The following is a 23,696-nucleotide window of genomic DNA, read 5'->3' as shown; positions in this document are numbered from 1 at the left end:
CAAGTAATGATGCTTGGTCTCATTACGATTTGGCAAGGTAAGGAATAAATGGATACATTCTTGAAAGATTTATGTGAGATTAAGCAAGTTCTGTGGCTAGCAGCCTTTTTTCATTCCACTAGCCCTTTCACATATTGACTAGTCACGGGTAGGGGCAAGTGTAAACACTGAGCTCATGAGCAGATACAGGTGGGAAATTCATTCTTCAGGAAATACTTGTAGCGTAGTCTTGCACCGTTTGATTGCCTTCAGTCGGTAGCCATGTTATCTGCTTCCTTACACAACTAACGCAAATTATGAACATACACAAGTTTATAAAAATATATACTGTTATGTGTCATGTGTCTATGAAGATAGGAAGATGGCAGATATTGGTGAAAGTGGTTTCGAATGCTGACTTTTGATTGGCTCAAGAAACCATGTATCCTTTATTTAGATTGGGGGGGTCATAGTTCACTCATGGTTCACCAGATGTGATCTTCTCTGTCTGCAGATCTTCACTCAGACAGGCATTGTATCGGAGTACAAGATCTGATTTTCAAGAGATTGTTTAGCTTCAGTTTCTTTTAAACAAGATTTAAGTTTATTATTATTCATTAAGTCTCTTAAGATGTACCATGGATGGGCAAAATGACACAGAACAGAGGGTCTGATATAGATCTAAGTCCCTACCTATATTATGCTTGTATCATGAAAACAATACTCAATTAACCTGATACTGCAAATAATACTACCATACAAATTTTCGTGTCCTCCCATAAAATCATCAAAAGTTCTCATAAGCAATGTTAAATACCTTTCTACCTCCAAACAAATTTTTACTTCATAAATATCATTCATATTCAACCCCGTATATTTTGAAGGTTATTCAGGTAAAAATAATTTTCAAAGCCATACAATGAGACTTTGGGACTTGATGCCTTTAGTGGACAGGGCACAAGCAATAGCTACAAACCAACACGACTCAATGTTCAACAAACAACATTCACAACAACTGATTCATCACAAATTATTTCTCACAAAAAGAGTATTGGTCGTTATTAACCCTGTTGTCCCCTACTTCCAAGCAAGACAGTTCGACATAATCAAGACTTTATTCAACATGATATCGGAAGTAATCAAAGGACTGAAAGCTACACAAATCAAAGTCTGGTGTTGTTCAACAATGAAATGTGTCAACTGGTACACTGTACACACAATACATAGGCAAGAACCGTACACTGTATCGTGCTCACATAAATAGAGTAGTAAAATATTCACAGTTGACTAAAACTTTGTAAACAAAACATTGATACTGACGGAAGACCATGGGTTCTGAAGGTTGTAAAACTGTATGAGTTATTCCCCTTGCTTTGGTTCAATGTTCTGGGGAAGACCACAAGACAAGCTGTTTAATCTTGAAATATTTACTGACTCAACTTCAGGTAAACACATGGAATAGGTGAGGAATATGCTCCACAGTTAAAACTTAAACTTCTGTAGCAGTATGATAATAATACAAAATAGCAACACTGTAAAAGTGACAAGGGATAAAATGCCAAGAATAATGTCAATGTTCTGCATTGAAGTATAATATTTTCACCAAGGATTATTTACCAAATGTGCCTCAGAAAGTGGCACTTATTCTGACATACAGAATTTACTAGACGACATCAAACAGTCACCAGAAATAATCAAATCACCATTTTCAAAATATTAACTGGTATCATATTCCTGGAGCTACAACTAATCTACCAATAAAGCTTTTCTATTTATCAAGACCTTAGATATAAGACACAATATAATTCTAAACTGCTACAAATCGTCTCTCTGACCAGGTTTATCAATGTGGTCAATCACAGGCTACCTGTCTTGGAGAATGATTTGATATGCAAGGGAGATAACTCACTCAGTCCTGGATATGTACGCGAAATAGTATGACACTGTCAGTTAGCTCTTGCCCTTCTTGTCCACACCAGCCTCCTGGGACCGGCGCTTCAACTCCTTCAAGGCGTTGTTCACACGAACAGTCAGGCGATTCTCAAAATCATAATCTTTGAAATTATCCTGAAGAAAAAAATCAGACTGGCCTTCAAATTGATTCAGAAAGGAACAGATACGAATAATGATGAGGACACAATTTTGTTGAAGATGCACTGAAACGCACTTGTGAAAAAGTGGGTTTTCCTGCATGCAAAGGCTGATCCAAATATTTTGTACAGATTATATACTGCTCAAAGAAAGTTCAGGAGCACATGTTTCTTTAAAATACTATAACAAATCTGTCATGCCATTCTTAAACTTTTTTTGAGTAGTGTATCATATTCCTGAAGTACACCAGATTCTTTCATATGACTATTGTCAATCTGTCATGGAATAACAGGACCCCTGAAGTTCCGGGGTAGAAGAGGTCTTCAGCAACCCATGCTTGCCGTAAAAGGTGACTATGCTTGTCGTAAGAGGCAACATAGGGATTGGGTGGTCTGGCTCGCTGACTTGGTTGATGCATTTCATCAATCCCAGTTGCGTGGATCGGTGCTCATGATATTAATTACTGGATTGTCTGGTACAGACTCAATTATTTACAGATTGCCGTCATATAGCTGGAATATTGCTGAGTGCGGCTTTAAACAACACACAAACTATGGAATAACAGATTAAAAGGACAGTACGATGATGGTTCCTCGTGTTTTTTAATCCTACATGACATAATTTAAATGAGACGTCACAAGCCAGATTCAATTATCAACCCAGAACAAATAGAGCTCCGCATAGTGAATTCGACAACGCAAGAGCTGTGCAGAGTAAACTGGCTTCAGTCTTGTTATTTTAAAAAACATCTTGATTAGATTTGAAGCCAGTGTTTATCAAAGCCTAGATTAAAATATATGCCTCTGTCGTATGAAGCCAATTAACTCTCCTACCTAGGAATCCTTGTGGCCATCTGAGTACCTCTGTCACATCATCACATCTTACACAGTCCATTCACGTGTTTTTTATCTGTTTCATTTTGGATGAGTCATTCATCATGAAATGTTTAACTTTCATTGAGAAAATATCCTAATACGTGAAAAACTATTTTCATTTGCATATTTATCCTCCATGTCCTGTCACTGAAGCCCTACGGAGAGCTAGCGATTACGGCCACTTAGATGTGTAACCTATATTGTCATGCACCTCATTGTCGCTGTTGTAGTAGTATAGCTATATAATTTTGAAAAACACTAGGTAAAGAGCACCGAAAGGCTTGCATTAGGCCTGTCTGTCCTTATTTCAGAATAAGTGCGTTTGTTTACACACAAGAGAAAAGTCCAGTCACGTGATAAGCCTACACCGTCTGTGAGGTCTCTAGAGCAGAAACGGAATAAGGCGAGCACAGCCGAGTAAGCTCAGGGGTTATCGACTACTGTTTACAAACAAAGCTTCAACCATCGACGTCATATCCGTTTAAATAAAGTCATATGAAAGAATCAGGCGTTCTATTACTTGTTTTGAATCCTATATATCACACACATTTGTTCTGCACACATAACTCTGTCAAGTATTGTTTTGGCATTGAATTACTTCATAAGCCCTGCCAATTTTTAGACTCTGCAGGTCTTGTCATTTGTGTGTACCAGTAAAGACGAATAAACAACATCTACACTCTGTACAGCCTTAACACTTCTCAAATTGATTGACCCTTTACATGTTCAGGGCCTCGGTGTCCTCAAACATGGTTCAGCCGTACCGGTAAAAGTGAGAATAACTAGACACTGACCTTGATCTTCTGGAGGCAGGCCTTTGCTTCGCCAACCATCTGCAATGACATATTGGAATGTGTTTTTACTCAAAACCATGTGTCTTCCCTGTCATTTCTTTTTATACGTTAGTTCCAGTTGTAACTGCAAATGTGTTTGCAAAAATAATAACAATAAGAGCAAAATATAGACTGGAAAGATAACGGTTTCATGCAGACATATTCATAAGCTGTAGAGATGTGGCTGAAACAAATGCTACTTGTTTGAGACAAAGTTCAAATTGTTTCCATGGAAACACAAGAAATAAAGGATACTGAAAAAAATTATGAAAAGGCAATAGGGCCATTGCACATGTATAGTTTCATGCAAAAAACATCCATTAGTGTGAGAGTTATGGCTCAGAAAAAAAGCCTAGAGTTGTTTGAAACTAAGTTAAAATTGTTTCCATGGAAACCTCACAAAAGAAAATTTAGAAAAAATTAAAAATAGCAAAAAGCTGATGAGCAATGGATATATCCCAAGTTTCCGTTGAAATATGTTGAACAGTAGAAACAATATGTCTCCCCTCCCCTCTTTGAAGCTGGAACACCACCAGCATGTTATGTAGTTTGCAAGTGGAGGAGGTCTATCATCAACTCCCAGAGATATAGGCAAGGAAAAGGATGAGTGAGTGAGTCGGGTTTAATACCGCTTTGAACAGTATTCCAGTTATATCAAGGCGTGTCAGCTTAATGTGATGAGGAAAGCCAGAAGTGATGCATGTCTCAGACGTGAAATCCACAATACAAGCCTAGAAACATAATCGGGGCGAATGAGGATTCAAACCCACAATCATAGGTTTCTGGCATGCCCAAGGGACTCAGCTCTGCACAGTGAATTGCAACGCCTTAGGTGGCAGTGCGACCCGTGCCCCCACAAGGAACAGGGAGTAGATCTTGAACCCTGGCTTGCAGGGGACAACATATACACCTCAATTTACTGTGAAATAAAGATCTTAATTTTTTAGAATATCAGAAAGTTCTAAACACAGTGCCCCTGTTGCTGATGGGCTCATACCTCTGGGGTCTTCATGTAGATAGAGGCCAGCTCAAACAGGGTGAAGGCCGGAACATGGTAGTCATCCTTTATCCCCTGGTGCCGAGCCAGCGCCTCCTTCAGACACTGTCAACACATACAGCAGACACTATCAATACATATATCAGACACTGTCGACACATGCAGCAGACACTGTCAACACATACAGAAGACACTGTCAACACATACAGCAGACACTGTCAACACATACAGCAGACACTGTCAACACATATATCAGACACTGTAAACACATGCAGCAGACACTGCCAACACATGCAGCAGACAGTCAACTCATGCAGCAGACACTGCCAATACATATATCAGACACTGTCAACACATGCAGCAGACACTGTCAACACATGCAGCAGACACTGTCAACACATACAGCAGACACTATCAATACATAAATCAGACACTGTGAACACATGCAGCAGACACTGTCAACACATGCAGCAGACACTGTCAACACATGCAGCAGACACTGTCAACAGCAGACACTGTCAATACATATATCAGACACTGTCAACACATACAGCAGACACTGCCAATACATATATCAGACACTGTCAACACATGCAGCAGGCACTGTCAACACATGCAGCAGACACTGCCAATACATATATCAGACACTGTCAACACATACAGCAGACACTGCCAATACATATATCAGACACTGTGAACACATGCAGCAGACACTGTCAACACATGCAGCAGACACTGTCAACACATGCAGCAGACACTGCCAATACATATATCAGACACTGTGAACACATGCAGCAGACACTGTCAACACATGCAGCAGACACTGTCAACACATGCAGCAGACACTGCCAATACATATATCAGACACTGTCAACACATGCAGCAGACACTGTCAACACATGCAGCAGACACTATCAACACATACATCGGACACTGTCAACACATGGCCAACCTACCTGCACTGCCATCTCCTCCTCACCCAGCTCCTTGTAGATGGAGCCCTCCACCAGACACTTCAGGTGGTAGACCTTGTGGTCAGTCTGCATGTCACACACTGGAACACACAACAGACAAATGACAGAATCTTAAACTACTTTTCTTTGATGACAGGGTAGAAGCAAATTTTAGCCTGTATTAATTTGACAAGAACTTCCACCCTTCCTACAGTGGCCTGTACCACCCCTCCTACAGTGGCCTGTACCACCCTTCCTACAGTGGCCTGTACCACCCATCCTACTGTGGCCTGTACCACCCTTCCTACAGTGGCCTGTACCACCCCTCCTACTGTGGCCTGTACCACCCCTCCTACTGTGGCCTGTACCACCCCTCCTACTGTGGCCTGTACCACCCCTCCTACTGTGGCCTGTACCACCCCACCTACTGTTGCCTGTACCACCCCTCCTACTGTGGCCTGTACCACCCCTCCTACAGTGGCCTGTACCACCCCTCCTACAGTGGCCTGTACCACCCCTCCTACTGTGGCCTGTACCACCCCTCCTACTGTGGCCTGTACCACCCCTCCTACTGTGGCCTGTACCACCCCTCCTACTGTGGCCTGTACCACCCCTCCTACAGTGGCCTGTACCACCCCTCCTACAGTGGCCTGTACCTACCCCTCCTACTGTGGCCTGTACAACCCCTTCTACAGTGGCCTGTACCACCCCTCCTACAGTGGCCTGTACCACACCTCCTACTGTGGCCTGTACCACCCCTCCTACAGTGGCCTGTACAACCCCTCCTACAGTGGCCTGTACCACCCATCCTACTGTGGCCTGTACCACCCCTCCTACTGTGGCCTGTACCACCCCTCCTACTGTGGCCTGTACCACCCCTCCTACTGTGGCCTGTACCACCCTTCCTACAGTGTCCTGTACCACCCCTCCAACAGTGGCCTGTACCACCCCTCCTACTGTGGCCTGTACCACCCCTCCTACAGTGTCCTGTACCACCCCTCCTACAGTGGCCTGAACCACCCCTCCTACAGTGGCCTGTACCACCCCTCCTACTGCGGCCTGTACCACCCCTCCTACTGTGGCCTGTACCACCCCTCCTACAGTGGCCTGTACCACCCCTCCTACAGTGGCCTGTACCACCCCTCCTACAGAGGCCTGTACCACCCCTCCTACTGTGGCCTGTACCACCCTTCCTACAGTGGCCTGTACCACCCCTCCTACTGTGGCCTGTACCACCCCTCCTACTGTGGCCTGTACCACCCCTCCTACTGTGGCCTGTACCACCCCTCCTACAGTGGCCTGTACCACCCCTCCTACAGTGGCCTGTACAACCCCTCCTACAGTGGCCTGTACAACCCCTCCTACTGTGGCCTGTACCACCCCTCCTACTGTGGCCTGTACAACCCCTCCTACTGTGGCCTGTACCACCCATCCTACTGTGGCCTGTACCACCCCTCCTACTGTGGCCTGTACCACCCCTCCTACTGTGGCCTGTACCACCCCTCCTACTGTGGCCTGTACCACCCCTTCTACTGTGGCCTGTACCACCCCTCCTACTGTGGCCTGTACCACCCCTCCTACTGTGGCCTGTACCACCCCTCCTACTGTGGCCTGTACCACCCCTTCTACTGTGGCCTGTACAACCCCTCCTACTGTGGCCTGTTCCACCCCTCCTACTGTGGCCTGTACCACCCCTCCTACTGTGGCCTGTACCACCCCTCCAACTGTGGCCTGTACCTACCCCTCCTACTGTGGCCTGTACCACCCCTCCTACTGTGGTCTGTACCACACCTCCTACTGTGGCCTGTACCACACGTCCTACTGTGGCCTGTACCACCCTTCCTACAGTGGCCTGTACCACCCATTCTAAAGTGGCCTGTACCACACCTCCTACAGTGGCCTGTACCACCCCTCCTACTGTGGCCTGTACCACCCCTCCTACTGTGGCCTGTACCACCCCTCCTACAGTGGCCTGTACCACCCCTCCTACTGTGGCCTGTACCACCCATCCTACAGTGGCCTGTACCACCCATCCTACTGTCGCCTGTACCACCCCTCCTACTGTGGCCTGTACCTACCCCTCCTACAGTGGCCTGTACCACCCCTGCTACTGTGGCCTGTACCACCCCTCCTACTGTGGCCTGTACCACCCCTCCTACTGTGGCCTGTACCACCAATCCTACTGTGGCCTGTACAACCCCTCCTACTGTGGCCTGTACAACCCCTCCTACTGTGGCCTGTACCTACCCCTCGTACAGTGACCTGTACCACCCCTCCTACTGTGGCCTGTACCACCCCTCCTACTGTGGCCTGTACCTACCCCTCGTACTGTGGCCTGTACAACCCCTCCTACTGTGGCCTGTACAACCCCTCCTACTGTGGCCTGTACCTACCCCTCGTACAGTGGCCTGTACCACCCCTCCTACTGTGGCCTGTACCACTCCTCCTACTGTGGCCTGTTCCACCCCTCCTACTGTGGCCTGTACCACCCCTCCTACTGTGGCCTGTACCTACCGTCCAGCATGGGTTTCAGTTCCTCATGGGTGCAGGTGGGCAGGGCGTGCCACAGGAACACCAGCTCCAGGGTCAGCAGGCGGCACTGCTCCTGTGTGGGCGGCACCTTCTTGAACTTCTCAGCCTGGACAGAGCAAATCAGCTCATTAGTGAACACAATTATATTTGATTCCACTTACATTTGTCAACATGTTTGTTTGAAAACTCATTAATACCTTTTCCAGAAGAGAGATGATTGGTGAAAAATGATAGCAGAATCGCACAATTAGCATTATGACCATGACTTGCCTACCAGGGCAGCAATGCTACTTCAGCATAAACAGGGATGAGAATGGATACTTTCCTTTTCAGCTTAAACTTCTTTTCAATGAAGGGGCTTCACCCCCTTAAAGCCATCAGATTTTATTAAATTTGTGGTCACTACAATTCTCGGAAATTGGCGGATTCGCGGAAGATTCTCACCGCTGCATATATCTATGACAGTTACATCATGAGAACCGGTTTAATCCTATAGCAGGAAGTAATAGCAAGAACCCTTTTCAAACAAATATTTAATCACTGCAAAGAATGATAAAGTCCCTAATCTTTTTTTAGCGAAAATCAAACATCTCATCCAAACTACCACTGTGATTACACAGCAAGGATGAACAAGCGTATAGTCGATGAAGTCATCTATATCGCCCGCCCATTTTAACATGCTATGGTCCCAAACCAGGTAACTGACCCAACATTTCTCTTAGCCCAAGTCAAAATAGCTGCAATGGAAATTCTAAAAAAAAAATGTCTAAAAGTGATAAATATCAAAAAGCACCAGTTTAGTATGTGCCTGGTAGACATGCAAAGGTTTGTAAGAAAGTATTCAACGGTTTTTGAGTTTGTTGGGTTGGGGGATAATGAACGAATGAGTAAGTTGCATTTTATGCTATATTAAGCAGTATTTCAGATGGATCTCAGAATAATTTGGAAAGAAAGCCAAAAGTGACACAGACTGTAATCATGATCATAATCAGGGCAAATGTGTGACTTGAAACCGTATCATAGCATCATGGTATACCTCAGGGACACAACTCTGCACAGTGAATTCCTGCACCCTAGACAACTAGGCCACCCTGGCCCCGAGGGAAACTGACCATGTGTTGGGGTACATGTGTCATGTTTTCTCAGGACATTTTAACAGGTCAGTATGAGTTTTTTTCAAACTATGAAAGGTATATTTACCTTTTAGTGTACCTCTGAGGATTGATTAGGTAATTTCAAGTCACAGTAACATTTTCAAGAAGAATCTATATTCCAGACTTTTGAAGCCCATCTAAGCCCTGTAGATTGCTTGGGAACTTTGACATGGTGACATATCTGTAAATGGCTTGGGAAGATGGAGAAGACTAACAAGTGACTTACCCTGCGCCCAACAAACGCCTCTATTTGGTTGTTTTTCTTCTTCACAAGCCCCGGAACCTCCTTCAGGATTTCATAAGCCTTGTCTACATCTCCCTGAGCTCCTAGACACACTGGGACACAGACACAGACACGGTTGTCACATTCAACACAGCAGACCTACAGATAAGCTGCATATTTGCATAAAATACCCCCCAAACTATTCAAAGCCCAATTACTTTCAATTAATTTGCGTACAGAAATGCATGCATTAAAATGAAAAACTTAATTGTTGAAAACAGCACACATAAATACGGAGAGAAGCTTTTTAAACATACGTACAACAGAGCTAATTTCCAAAACACAATTACATGCTAATGTACTTTCCAAGTCTAGCCTATATTTAAAACCATTATATACATCTAAACCATTATTTCATTTTTTTCAAAATCTCAAAACGTTTACTTATTTTGAGAAAAATCAAATAGAGTGATGAATAGATGGGTGACAAAAATATTGGTTACCCAATGAAGAATGTAAGAACCCAATTAAAATAGAAACCCTTGAGTAAAAACTCAATTGCTCAAAAAGTTATCTGGAGCTCTGAACACATCAAACAGATGCAGCTAGAGATTCAGCTGGGCAACAGTCTTGGAAGTCTTTCACTCACATGATCTTATTGTCTTTAAGCAATATTCCAGCAATATCACGGCGGGGGACACCAGAAATGGGCTTCACACATTGTACCCATGTCGGGAATCGAACCTGGCGCTTCGGCGTGACGAGCGAACACTTTTAGCGCTAGGCCCACCCCTGATCTTATTGTAAGAAATCATGGCAGGGTACACTGGCTGCTCAAACATGTGGTATTCATCTGATTACAGACAAGCAATGGACTAAATATCTGTACATCCTTATTATGTGACACTTTATATGGTTCATAATCTGGACAAGTAGACTATGTCTCGTGACAAGTGAGTCTTACTGTTTACTTGTCTAGAGACAAGTTCACAATCTTGATACATCCACATCCCTGTTCATCATTCTTAAGTTTGTTTGCTTGTTTATTGCTTAATGCTGCACTCTCTGCAATATTCCAGCTTTGTGACAGCGATCTGTAAATAATTACCGTAAGTCTTTCCCAGACAATCCAGTGATTGACACCATGAGCATCGATCTACCCAACTGGGATACGCTGACATGCATCAACCAGGCAGCAAGACTGACCACCTAAGCCTTTTAGTTGCCTTTTACCACAAGCATAGATTGCTGAAGACCAATTCTAACTCTGATCTTCTCTGGTTCTTGAGAAGATAGTGAACATTATTTCAGTTATATCATGGTGAGTAAAGCCTGATGGAATGGCCACTGTGACACAGGTCGAGGTTCATCGACTTGGTGAACCTACGTGGTCCTGATCAGTGGACGATCTCAGGGCAATCTGGCATCTAAACGAAGAATTTGCAGATCCTTGTAGAACCAAGGTAAATAACTCTGCACAGCAGATTATATGCTGGGTCCATGATGGATATCATAAGTTAGAGGAAGAACGTATGAACTTACCTGACATAAGATAGGAGTAGTATGCCTTGGACCATTTTGATTCTGCTCTCAGTCTGATGAAGAATGTCGAAGATACATAGATAAGAAGAATGTCACAGATATATAGATAAGAAGAATGTCACAGATACATAGATAAGAAGAATGTCACAGATACATAGATAAGAAGAATGTCACAGATACATAGATAAGAAGAATGTCACAGATACATAGATAAGAAGAATGTCACAGATATATAGATAAGAAGAATGTCGAAGATACATAGATAAGAAGAATATCACAGATACATAGATAAGAAGAATGTCACAGATACATGGATAAGAAGAATGTCGAAGATACATAGATAAGAAGAATATCACAGATACATAGATAAGAAGAACGTCACAGATACATAGATAAGAAGAATATCACAGATACATAGATAAGAAGAATGTCACAGATACATAGATAAGAAGAATGTCACAGATACATAGATAAGAAGAATGTCACAGATATATAGATAAGAAGAATGTTGAAGATACATAGATAAGAAGAATATCACAGATACATAGATAAGAAGAACATCACAGATACATAGATAAGAAGAATGTCACAGATACATAGATAAGAAGAACGTCACAGATACATAGATAAGAAGAATGTCACAGATACATAGATAAGAAGAATGTCACAGATACATAGATAAGAAGAATGTCACAGATACATAGATAAGAAGAATGTCACAGATACATAGATAAGAAGAATGTCACAGATACAGCACGAGGGCACTAGTTAAAGGGAGATAACTCTTTCAAACTCAATTACTTGACACTGCCTCCTCCATAAAGTAGTCATGTGATCATGAGTCTTTTACTGAACACGCTGCTGATTTGTTCCATGCCTAAATTTGCGATAAAGTTTCTTGATACATCCTAATAGATCTTAATACATCCTGATACATCTTGATACATCCTGATACATCCTAATACATCTTGATACATCCTGATACATCCTAATACACCTTGATACATCTTGATACACCCTGATACATCTTGATACATCTTGATACATTCTGATACATCTTGATACATCCTGATACATCTTGATACATCCTAATTGTTGTCTGTTTAGAATGCTCTATTATGCTAATCAAAATAAGACTTATCAGCTCTACTTTAAATTTAAGCTTAAATTCTAATTTATCAAAAAAAATTAATCAAACAGGTCTTCACTGGGTTTACTATAAACAATGTGTTCACTGCATATAAAATTAAACAATGAATTACGATAATTAAATTTTTAAAAAGTTGCCAGGTTAGGAATTTTTTTGAGTACTTTTGTGAAACAAAATTTCCTCAAGATCAGCCTCACTGAGAGAGATATATAAAAGTATAGCTACGATTGGTCGCCAGATGACTGACAATGTACCACCATATAAGTTCAAACGAAATATCCTGCAGATCCTGAGACAAATTCCATATCTTCTTTGAGACACACTTGCAAAGTATTTATAATGCACTAGATTCCACACATTTTGTGCATGCTTAAAGTGCTACAACATTTTTACCCTTGTCAATGGATCAATGTTCTCAAATGTCATTCTCAGCTCCATTGGGAGTATACAAACTTTCACCCAAGCATTGTTTCATTTGTTCCCCCGTACCTTGTGAATCCTTCTAGCGTGTCTCTCCACCTCAGCTTCAGTAGATTACACCAGCCTGGGGAAGGGAGGCATCACATATCAGTCAATGAAATGGTAGGGATGTTACAAATTAACACCTGATGGTTACCCATGTATAAATTAACAATCTTAGCGGTATCAATTTAAAAAAATAAGCTTTGCAAAAAATAAAGCAAAAAAGCTTGCAATAACCTGGCTTAATAAATCCTTAAACATGACCTTACTGCCTGTCATTAAACAAGGCAATAAATCTGATTGAATATTAGCATCAGAACAAGTCATGCAAGTTAAACAGACTGGATGATGGTCAGGCCACATGGACCATCGAGCAGTTCACACAGAAACAACACATAACAACATCACGATGCATGTCATGTGGTGTACCCGAGTATCCCGATGTGTGTAGATACATGAGGTGGACGTATCACGTACTTGTGTTTGACGATGTGTAGATATTTGTGAGGTAGACGTATCATGACACCCGTATGTAATGGTACATTTGGAAGTAAAAAGCAGGGGCCTGGACACTGAACTGGAGAATGTATGCTTGATATGTTTTCAAACTAACACAAGGAAGAAAGAAAAGTCAAGATCAATGAGGATTGCTTGGCTCTGATAGCATCTGAGTATGGACAAGGATGTGAAAACCTGGGCCAACTTCTGGTGTGTCATCACAACCCACCAGTATGTTGCAGATAGTGAGTGAGCGATGTTGGCTTTCACACTGTTCCAGTTGTGATTTGGAAGCACTGGGATTCAAACCTAGAACCTGATGAATATTGCAGCCAACAGACACCTGCCGACGCTCCAAAAGGGGTGAACAAGTAGACTGTGCACTGCCCCTGAGACAGTCCACAACATGACAATGGGAAACCAAGCATCAGGCATGAGACTACTCCACTCCTCAACAGTAGCGTACCCAGCATCACCACACACAGACGTAGCACTGATGCACTTGTCACGTTAATATGAACTATGGTGTTAACAGATATTTCCATATTGATTTATTGGGATATTAATGGTCATGTTTTTGAAATTCCAAATCGTTCCACACTGGTGTCAAGTGAAGTGAGTGAGTGAGTGAGTGAGTTTGGTTTTACGCCGCTTTTAGCAATATTCCAGCAATATCATGGCGGGGGACACCAGAAATGGGCTTCACACATTGTAACCCATGTCAGGATTCGAACCCAGGTCTTTGGCACGACAAGCGAACGCTTTAACCAATAGGATACCCGACCACCCCTCAAGTGAAGTGAGAATTCTCCACAAGATAGTTGCTATGCCCCGAAACATAACCGTGTTACTTACTGATTTCGTAGAGACACATAAGTTCTATCTCCCTCTGCCCTGCAGCCTCCTCCAGGGCCTTCTGGTACATCCCCAGGGACAGGTCATTCTCTTTCTGAAACATGTACATCAGTAGTGACAGGCTAATCTCTTCCTCAAACAAATAGCTATCCTCCCTCATTCTGCATAAGCTACCCTCCCTCATTCTGTATAAGCTCCCCTCCCTCAGTCTGTATAAGCTACCCTCCTTTAGTCTGTATAAGCTACCCTCCCTCAGTCTGCATAAGCTACCCTCCCTCAGTCTGTATAAGCTCCCCTCACTCATTCTGAATAAGCTACCCTCACTCAGTCTGCATAAGCTCACCTCCCTCATTCTGTATAAGCTCCCCTCCCTCAGTCTGTATAAGCTCCCCTCCCTCAGTCTGTATAAGCTCCCCTCCCCTTATCCCTAACCTACTCACCCTCAGCCTGTATAAACTACCCTCCCTCAGCCTATATAAACTACCCTCCCTCAGCCTATATATACTACCCTCCCTCAGCCTGTATAAACTACCCTCCCTCAGCCTATATAAACTACCCTCCCTCAGCCTGTATAAACTACCCTCCTCCCTCAGCCTGTATAAACTACCCTCCCTCAGCCTGTATAAACTACCCTCCTCCCTCAGCCTGTATAAACTACCCTCCCTCAGCCTATATAAGCTCCCCTCCCTCAGCCTGTATAAACTACCCTCCCCTTGTCCCTAACCTACACACCCTCAGCCTGTATAAACTACCCTCCCTCAGCCTGTATAAACTACCCTCCCTCAGCCTATATAAGCTCCCCTCCCTCAGCCTGTATAAACTACCCTCCCCTTGTCCCTAACCTACACACCCTCAGCCTGTATAAACTACCCTCCCTCAGCCTGTATAAACTACCCTCCCCTTGTCCCTAACCTACTCACCCTCAGCCTGTGTATCCGACCCCTGAAGAACAGAAAGAGAGCAGAGTTGGGGAAATCATTCTCCTTCTCAGCAATGATGTTCTCAGCTTCTGTTGTACCTGCAACCATTCAACAGAATGTGTCATCGTCATCATCAGTCATAGGCGAGGTGAAATGGGGTTTTACATCACATTCCATATTATTACATGTATATAGCGATGTGCATGCACATGTGTGTGTGGTTGTGTGGCTGTTTGTACTAGTCCGGACTGATGCCGATTTTATAGTGCTAGCCCACTGAGATTCCATGCCACAGTTTAACATGAATACACCACTCAGACAGTATACTGACTCCACATGCTCCAAGCCAACCAGTCCTTGTTTTATCCCCTTGATGCCGAGCATCAGGCAGGGTAGCAACAAGTACCATATTTTCACAGCTTTTGGTATTGGTATAAATCTTGTTTCCCTTGCCGTTGGACCTCATCACCAACTAGGAAACAATCTTTTTGGTTGAGTGCTCTTGTAAATAATTGCCAATTAGAATAGAAATAAGATTAAAGACAACACAGACATTTTCTACACAAGATCAAAAACTGCAAAAAGCTGTGACAGACACATGCACAAGATCACATAATTTCAGCATAATACATATAATTGATGAAATAAAATAAAATAATAATCCCTCCATAATCATGAATTTTGACCCACCTGCACAGAAGCTATTGGCGCCATCGAGAGCAAAGAACGGCCTGAGCACAGTATGGTACCACAGCAGCCCAAGCGTGGCAAGAGGTGCCTTCATGTCCTTGCTGTGACTTGTGTACTCCAGCGAACCTAGTCCGGCTTCCCGATCACCTTCAAAACCTAGAAACTCAATCAGCTTCAATATCTTAGGAGGCACCATGGATATACACAACTGGAATGTACCATATCCGAAATTCACGGCACCGCAAAGACGCGAAAGAACTTCCTCCGTCAGTTCATTGTCATTGCCATCGGTGGCGCTGTCATGGACGTATATACTGTTCTGGTTGGTGTTGGAAGGAAGGCTGTTGGTCATTTTTTCAATCTTTGCTCGGGCTTGTTTCTCACTGAGATCCAAGATTTCTTTATGAACCTTTTCATAGAGCTTCCAAGCCTTGCGTAGGTACCACCCACCCTTTACATAACTAGCGATGTCCTGGTTCGTGAAGACAAGAATCGCCTGGTACAGCAACGAGTCGGCAACAATCACTTGGCGTTGGATACGATCCTCAACACTCACCTCAGCCTCTGACTGAAACACAAGCGTGTGAAAAGTATACTTGCAGATTCCATCAACACTGGTGACGGGTGTTGGCCTGACTTTTATATTTGTTTGTTTGTTGTTTAACGCCGCACTGAGCAATATTCCAGCTGTATGACAATGGTCTGTAAATAATTGACTCTGGACCAGACAATCCAGTGATTGACATCATGAGCCAACAACAAACAAACAAACAAAACGTTCCCCAACCAAAACATTGTCTTCACAAAACTTAGCAAAATTATTTAATTTAAATGGGAGTGCAGTTACACTGTCAATATGCTAACTTTTTAAGGAAATTTACCTACACAGGCATGACATATTTATTTCTCATATCTCGTGAGAATTTGACCATGAAACTTTATAAAACATGTTATCCTAGTGATTTAGCCTGAAGTATTGCAGGTAGTGAAGGAATTCACAGATAACTCACTATTGTTGCAGAATTATGATTACCGTATTTGACGTAATAACCTCACACAGCAATATTTGCAAAAATATTGGCTAGTGAACAATCCCAATTATCACCCCTTCCGATTGATCAATGTACACAAGACATTTATTTGTGAGTAGCATGCACTCATGTGATATATGCAACCTTAATTATGGGCAATTAAATTCTGGAAAAATATATCTGTCGTATATAAACATTTCAGGCTGTCAGCATAAACCACGAAATTTACGACCTTTCAACTCTGTTTCTTTTCACCAATATACTTTTGTAATAAGAGCCCCCTATTTCTAATTTTTAGAGCACCCTGGGCGTTATTACGTCGAATACAGTAGTATGATGTGTAATATGATTGCAATGCTCATTCATGTTTTTATACACACAAATGTTCATCCATAGACAAATGCTTGAAACCGCAGCACTGTGAGACCGTAGATGCGAAACTACTCACTTGCTGTCGTTTTTTCTTTGAAAACCGTTTCTTCACTGATCGTAAAAAGCCATCACTTATTTCACATTTCTTCTCAGTGTGCTGGAGTACTTTAAGAGCCTCGCCCAACTTTTCTTCCTCGAATGACATGAGAGCTTGCTGAAAAGAAGATAACACACCTGTCAGTGATTTTATTCAATGAAAAAGCATTATTCCTGAACATGCTGAATGCACAACTCGTGGTAATAGGTATGAGGAATACATCCTCAGTGAATAGAAATGTTGATGTGCAAGTCAATCATTATCCCAGATACTGAGAGGAAGACACTGAACTCTTTCAGAAGGAATATCAACACCCTGTCAGGGTTAGAACATAAAACTAGCACGCTAGCCTGGGTCTAGTACAAATTCCTGAATGTTAGTACAAGTTCCCCTAAATCTCCCCATTGTTTTAACATTACAAAGGCATTCTGTTTTACCCGGGCTTGGAAAGATTTTGTGTTCAGTTCTAACCTTGTAGAATTATGACCATACAGAAACAAGATAGACATAATCACAACAGTCTTGACTGAGTGGGCTAGCCTTGTGTTTAGTGCATTCACTCGTCACACCCAAGGTCGTTGCCTCGATTCCCTATACCTTAGATTCCCTATATCTTGGCTTGATTCTCTATCCCCTGGCTTGATCCTATGCTTGATTCCCTACATGATGGCTTGATTCTCTATACCTTGGCTTGATTCCCTATACCATGGCTCAATCTTTTGCTTGAATTCCCTACACCTATGCTCGATTCCCTATACCTAGGCTAGATTCCCTACACCCTGGCTCAATCTTTTGCTTGATTCCCTACACCTAGGCTTGATTCTCTATACCCTGGCTAGATCCTATGCTCGATTCCCTATACCTAGGCTAGATTCCCTACACCCTGGCTCAATCTTTTGCTTGACTCCCTACACCTAGGCTAGATTCTCTATACCCTGGCTAGATCCTATGCTCGATTCCCTATACCTAGGCTAGATTCCCTACACCCTGGCTCTATCTTTTGCTTGATTCCCTACACCTAGGCTAGATTCCCTATACCCTGGCTAGATCCTATGCTCGATTCCCTATACCTGTTCTGCAAAATTCTTGCATAGTTGTCATAGATATCACATCAACATAAATTCAGCACGATTGAAAATCGCGTACATCTTTCAATAGTTTTATCAGCATTGACACTCTCACTTTCACCTACAAACATCGAAAAAGTTGTATTGCTTGAAAAAATTATCTACCAGGGATAATTCTAGGCCCACATTTTCAAATACAATGAGGCATTTTAACATTGTGCTGTATGGGTGTAACTCGGGAAAATGCCAACAAAATGTCAACAAAATGAACAGCTGATGGTGGTAAACATGACACATCTATAATTGTTCTCGCAAATAATTCTTCCAAAAGTGGACAATAAACTGAAATACATAAATATTAATGTATTTTCTCCTAAAGTAGACAATGAACAGAAATATAAATAGTAATGCATTTTTTTGTTGACACAAATGCTAATATTTCTAAATACATGTATTCACAGTGGAACAATTAATGTTCAAAAATATCCAAGGATGTATCTATATGATCTAGTAACATTAATTGCCACACAATTTGAATCACAAATACCGAATATCAACTACAGTTTCCACTGTCTCATCACACGTCCAAAAATCTCATTGCTTTTAGACCAGGGGGGATTTTCCTCTCAAAATTAAAAAAATCAAGGATAATCTTTGAGTGTGTGAAGTCCATTTCCGGAGTCTCCTGCCATGATATTTCTGGAATATTGCTAACTCATTCACAACTGTTTTAATGGAAACTGAAAAAGTCCAACATTAAAATTGCAAAGGTGCAAGGTTACAGCCATGCTTGCCACCCAATCCCCACAAGGTCTCCTCTGCCACAGTGACAGTTATACTGTGCAAGGTGAGCATTCATCAATTACGGTCATGCTAGCCACCCAATCCTCACTAGGTCTCCTCTACCACAGTGACAGTTATCCTGTGCTAGGTGACTGTCAATCAATTACAGTTATGCTTGCCACCCAATACCCACTACGTGACCTCTGCCACAGCAACAGTTATCCTGTGCTAGGTGACTGTCAATCAATTACAGTCATGCTAGCCACCCAATCCCCGCTACGTGACCTCTGCCACAGTGACAGTTATCCTGTGAAAGGTGAGCATCCATTGATTACAGCCATGCTTGCCACCCAATCCCCACTAAGGCCCCTCTGCCACAGTGACAGTTATCCTGTGAAAGATGAGCATCCATTGATTACAGCCATGCTTGCCACCCAATCTCCACTAAGGCACCTCCGCCACAGTGACAGTTATCCTGTGAAAGGTGAGCATCCATCGATTACAGCCATGCTTGCCACCCAATCCCCACTAAGGCCCCTCTGCCACAGTGACAGTTATCCTGTGAAAGATGAGCATCCATCAATTACGGCCATGCTTGCCACCCAATCCCCACTAAGGCCCCTCTGCCACAGTGACAGTTATCCTGTGAAAGGTGAGCATCCATCAATTACAGCCATGCTTGCCACCCAATCTCTGCTCAGTCCCCTCTGCCACAGTGACAGTTATCCTGTGCATGGAGAGCATCCATCAATTAAAGCCATACTTGCCACCCAATCCCCACTAAGGCCCCTCTGCCACAGTGACAGTTATCCTGTGAAAGGGGAGCATCCATCGATTACAGCCATGCCTGACACCCAATCCCCACTAAGGCCCCTCTGCCACAGTGGCAGTTATCCTGTGCTAGGTGAGCATCCATCGATTACAGCCATGCTTGCCACCCAATCCCTACTAGGTCCCCTCTGCCACAGTGACAGTTCTCCTGTGCTAGGTGAGCATCCATCGATTACAGCCATGCTTGCCACCCAATCCCCACTAAGGCCCCTCTGCCACAGTGACAGTTATCCTGGCCTGTCTACTAACATATCATGCGGCAAGGTTAGTCTGCTTACCATGAAGAACACAAAGCTGTAGCCTGCATGCATCAATGGGCTTTCATTTCTGTAACAAAGCAGAGAAAGAAATAAGAAATTTGTGACAGAGACAGATATATTTGAGTCTCACCTCAAATATGTTACATACAGTCGAATCGTGTCCGGACCCTGATGTCATCATTATTCCAGAAAGCCTGCCTGGAGTACCAGTAAAAAGACAATAGAATACTACTCTATACTCATAATTGCCAATGGTTTGTCATTCTGGAAATATATTTATCTAGACAATTTCACTGTACATGAATAATACATACACAACAAATGCACAAAAACATACAGGTTGGAGACACTCCATAAGGAATTACAAGAAACCATATAGATCTACATTTAAAAACTGCATAAAATATACATAGTGACTAAAACTAGATCTTAACTCCTGCAAGCAGTAATGTATGGCTTGCATGCAACACATTTATTTATTTTATTATATTTGTTTAAGTTATTTGTTGCTCCAGCGTTAAGTATACTACTCAAAACAGTGTGTTTTCTTTTGAGTAGGTGGGATGGGGCGAGGGTGACATATCTTACTGACACTACATATTAGTACCCTGTGAAGACCTAGGGTAGAATAGGTCTTCAGCAACCCATGCTGGCCATAAAAGGCGACTATGCTTGTCGTAAGCGGCAACTAACGGGATCGGGTGGTCAGGCTCGCTAACTTGGTTGATGCATGTCATCGATCCCAATTGCGTGGATCAATGGTCATGATATTAATCACTGGATTGTCTGGTCCAGAAGATTTTATTTGCAGACCGCCATCATATAGCTGGAATATTGCTGAGTGCAGTGTTAAACAAACAAACAAACAAACAAACAAACAAAACAAGCCCCGACCAAAACATTGTCCACACAAAACTTAGCAAAATTATTTAATGGGGTACGACAAGCATGGGTCTTCAGCAACCCATGCAACTCGATTATTTACATATAGTCATATTGTCATATAGCTGGAATAGTGCGGCGTTAAACAACAAACAAACAAACAGTGAAAGGAGTATTTTCACATGTTACTGTCTCTTGTCTCAGCAAGTGAGATCTTTACTGAGTGAGTGAGTTGGGTTTAATGCCGCTTTTAACAGTATTCCAGTTATATCACGGCGTGTCAGCTTAATGTGGGAGGAAAGCCCAAAGTGATGCAGGTCTCCGACATTTACCACTTTGGTGAAACCTCCGAGCACGGGTATGGTGTGTGAGAGATCTTTAACATGTTAAAGAGGTAAAGTGAGGTGAAATGGGGTTTAATGTAGCATTAAGATTATTGGACTTATATAGCAATGTGCATTGTGCATGCATGTGAGTGAGTGACTGCTTGTACTAGTCCAGACTGAATGCTGGTTTCATAGTGCCAGCCCACTGAGATACCATGCTGGGGTTTAACATGGATGCTCCACACAGACTCAGCACCATGGATGTACCTAACCCTGGTAGAGGCGGATATTCAGCCCCATGTCTTCAGCAAGTGTAAGTAAAAATTCCTAAATTGGAATTAAACATTTCCCAAATCATGTTGTTTTATCTCCTTTATGCCCCGTACCAGGCAGGGTAACAAGAAGTAAGAACTAAAATGTCCTCAGCAACAAGAGTCATCAGAAGATGACAAATCCCGCGGCCCCTATAATCCAAAAGAACAAATTATCTGCTTGTTAAGTCCACTTGATGAAGAATTTCTATCTGATCTGTCTGTCAGTATACAAGAGTAGTTATTGAGCTATCAAAACAATACCATGGAATTTGTATTTCTATGTCAGGTACACATGTTTATGAACAGTCAAAGTCAAACTTGTTGAAAAAATATAAATTCCAACAATCCCTAAATAGCAAAAGTCACCAGATGACAAGCTGGTCATATGTGTGCATAGTTTCAAGGAAGAATACCTATTAGTTTTAAAGATGAACTCAAAGTCAAACCTCTTGCCATGGAAACAGGAATTTGTTTAATCTAAATTCCTAATCATTACTAATAGCAAAAGCCATCACATCAACCCCTGAATAATAATGTTCCAAGTTTGATTCAACACTGTTGAACAGTTTTTAAGTGCTGCTCCAGAAACGACACCTACCTCCATTTCAGCAAAGTCTAACTTAATTGTGTCCATGAATAAACGGAAAAATGAAATTTTGAAACATTCCTCAATAGCAAAAATAAAAATTATAAAAATTACAAAATAGCAAAAGGCACTTAAGCATGTGACTGATACATCTTTCAAGTTTCGATCAAATACACTCAATGGTTTTTGAGTTCTGCCCCGGAAGAGGAAATGATTATGGACAGACGGACGAACAGACAGACTGGCTGATCGCTATACTTCCCGCATTATATGCCAGGGGGACAATGATGAAGCCAGAGGCCCGTGCAGATAGTAAACAGTCTACAAACACAGCAAACTATGGACATAATCTGACCAACGGTCCATGAATCACAGATGGCTATAAACACAGCCTATCTCATATAAATGTAAAGCATTAAAAGCTAAAGAAACAAGTAAAGTCTGATAGTGATTGGACAAGAGGTGGCGGAGAAATAAGGAAATATTTTGTTGTGGTATTGAGAGTCTACAATTGTGTAATTATAATAATTATAGCTAAAATGGATAGAATTATCATTAAACCGTCTGCATGTTATCAGAAATCAGTGGGCCACTGTAACTTGATAATGCCCTCATATTGCTTAACAACGGGCCATTATCACTCCCGTTGTTAGGTGACGTCATAGGATAGGGATAGGTGACGTCACGTTCAATAGTGACGTCATCTGGTTTGTTCTATGACGTTTCCATATTTGTAAAAGTCGGTCAGTGACATTCATGTTGATAGCAGTAAATGTTTCAAACCGATATTGTTGTTTCTTTTTATTTGATAACAAATTCTATTCATTTTAGTTATAATAACGGTAACGCTATTTTAAAGGGCATTATCATTTGCAAAAGCCCTCATGCCTAATGCCCCCCAAAATAGCACTGCCCTTATATTATAACAACAACAACAACAACAACAATAATGACAACAATAAATTGAACAATTTCAATCAGGTTCTTGCCCATTCTGGAGCCCTAAACATGAATAACAACCAGAACCAGAACTGATGCATATCCCATCCCAACACACCAACATTCCGTGTCTGCAACATGTGCAACCTAGTAATATCATGTCAACTGTCAGTCATAATGGTATTGATTAACATTGAGAAGATCACAATGTCCATCACCTGACCTTTTACTTTACTTCAAATGCATAGACCTGCACAGCTCAACCAAACAAGAACAGAAAGCATCCCACAATCAATACCATAGCTCGTGTCACACAAATATACTCGCATAATTATGTAGCATAAGAAAAATTCAAAATTTCTTTATAAACATGTCACATCCTTTGCATTAAAATTGGTGCAAATCAATTCAGAATCTGAAGAAAACTGTACAAGCACGGCCATGATTAATTTGA

General features: G+C 42.2%; 1 protein-coding gene across 1 annotated transcript in view; it reads right to left on the bottom strand.

Moving 5' to 3' along the window:
• Positions 1–1,079: 1,079 nt before the first annotated feature.
• LOC139473448 (tetratricopeptide repeat protein 39C-like) overlaps positions 1,080–23,696 on the bottom strand; it is a 43,355-nt gene continuing 20,738 nt past the window's right edge. Inside the window, exons 2-14 of the mRNA XM_071256032.1 lie at positions 20,214–20,262; positions 17,234–17,371; positions 15,755–16,322; positions 15,065–15,162; positions 14,145–14,238; positions 12,819–12,873; positions 11,180–11,232; positions 9,641–9,750; positions 8,243–8,366; positions 5,732–5,829; positions 4,776–4,880; positions 3,740–3,778; positions 1,080–2,046 (exon numbers count right to left, since the gene is read on the bottom strand). Coding sequence (XP_071112133.1) covers positions 1,930–2,046; positions 3,740–3,778; positions 4,776–4,880; positions 5,732–5,829; positions 8,243–8,366; positions 9,641–9,750; positions 11,180–11,232; positions 12,819–12,873; positions 14,145–14,238; positions 15,065–15,162; positions 15,755–16,322; positions 17,234–17,371; positions 20,214–20,262 — 1,648 coding nt within the window. The 3' untranslated portion in view covers positions 1,080–1,929. The remainder of the gene's footprint in view (positions 2,047–3,739; positions 3,779–4,775; positions 4,881–5,731; positions 5,830–8,242; positions 8,367–9,640; positions 9,751–11,179; positions 11,233–12,818; positions 12,874–14,144; positions 14,239–15,064; positions 15,163–15,754; positions 16,323–17,233; positions 17,372–20,213; positions 20,263–23,696) is intronic.

Source organism: Haliotis cracherodii, unplaced genomic scaffold (assembly GCF_022045235.1).
Source record: "Haliotis cracherodii isolate W230 unplaced genomic scaffold, xgHalCrac1.p SCAF_1, whole genome shotgun sequence".
NCBI classification, from domain to species: Eukaryota; Metazoa; Mollusca; class Gastropoda; order Lepetellida; family Haliotidae; genus Haliotis; species Haliotis cracherodii.
This window is presented reverse-complemented; position numbering and strand designations above follow the sequence as displayed.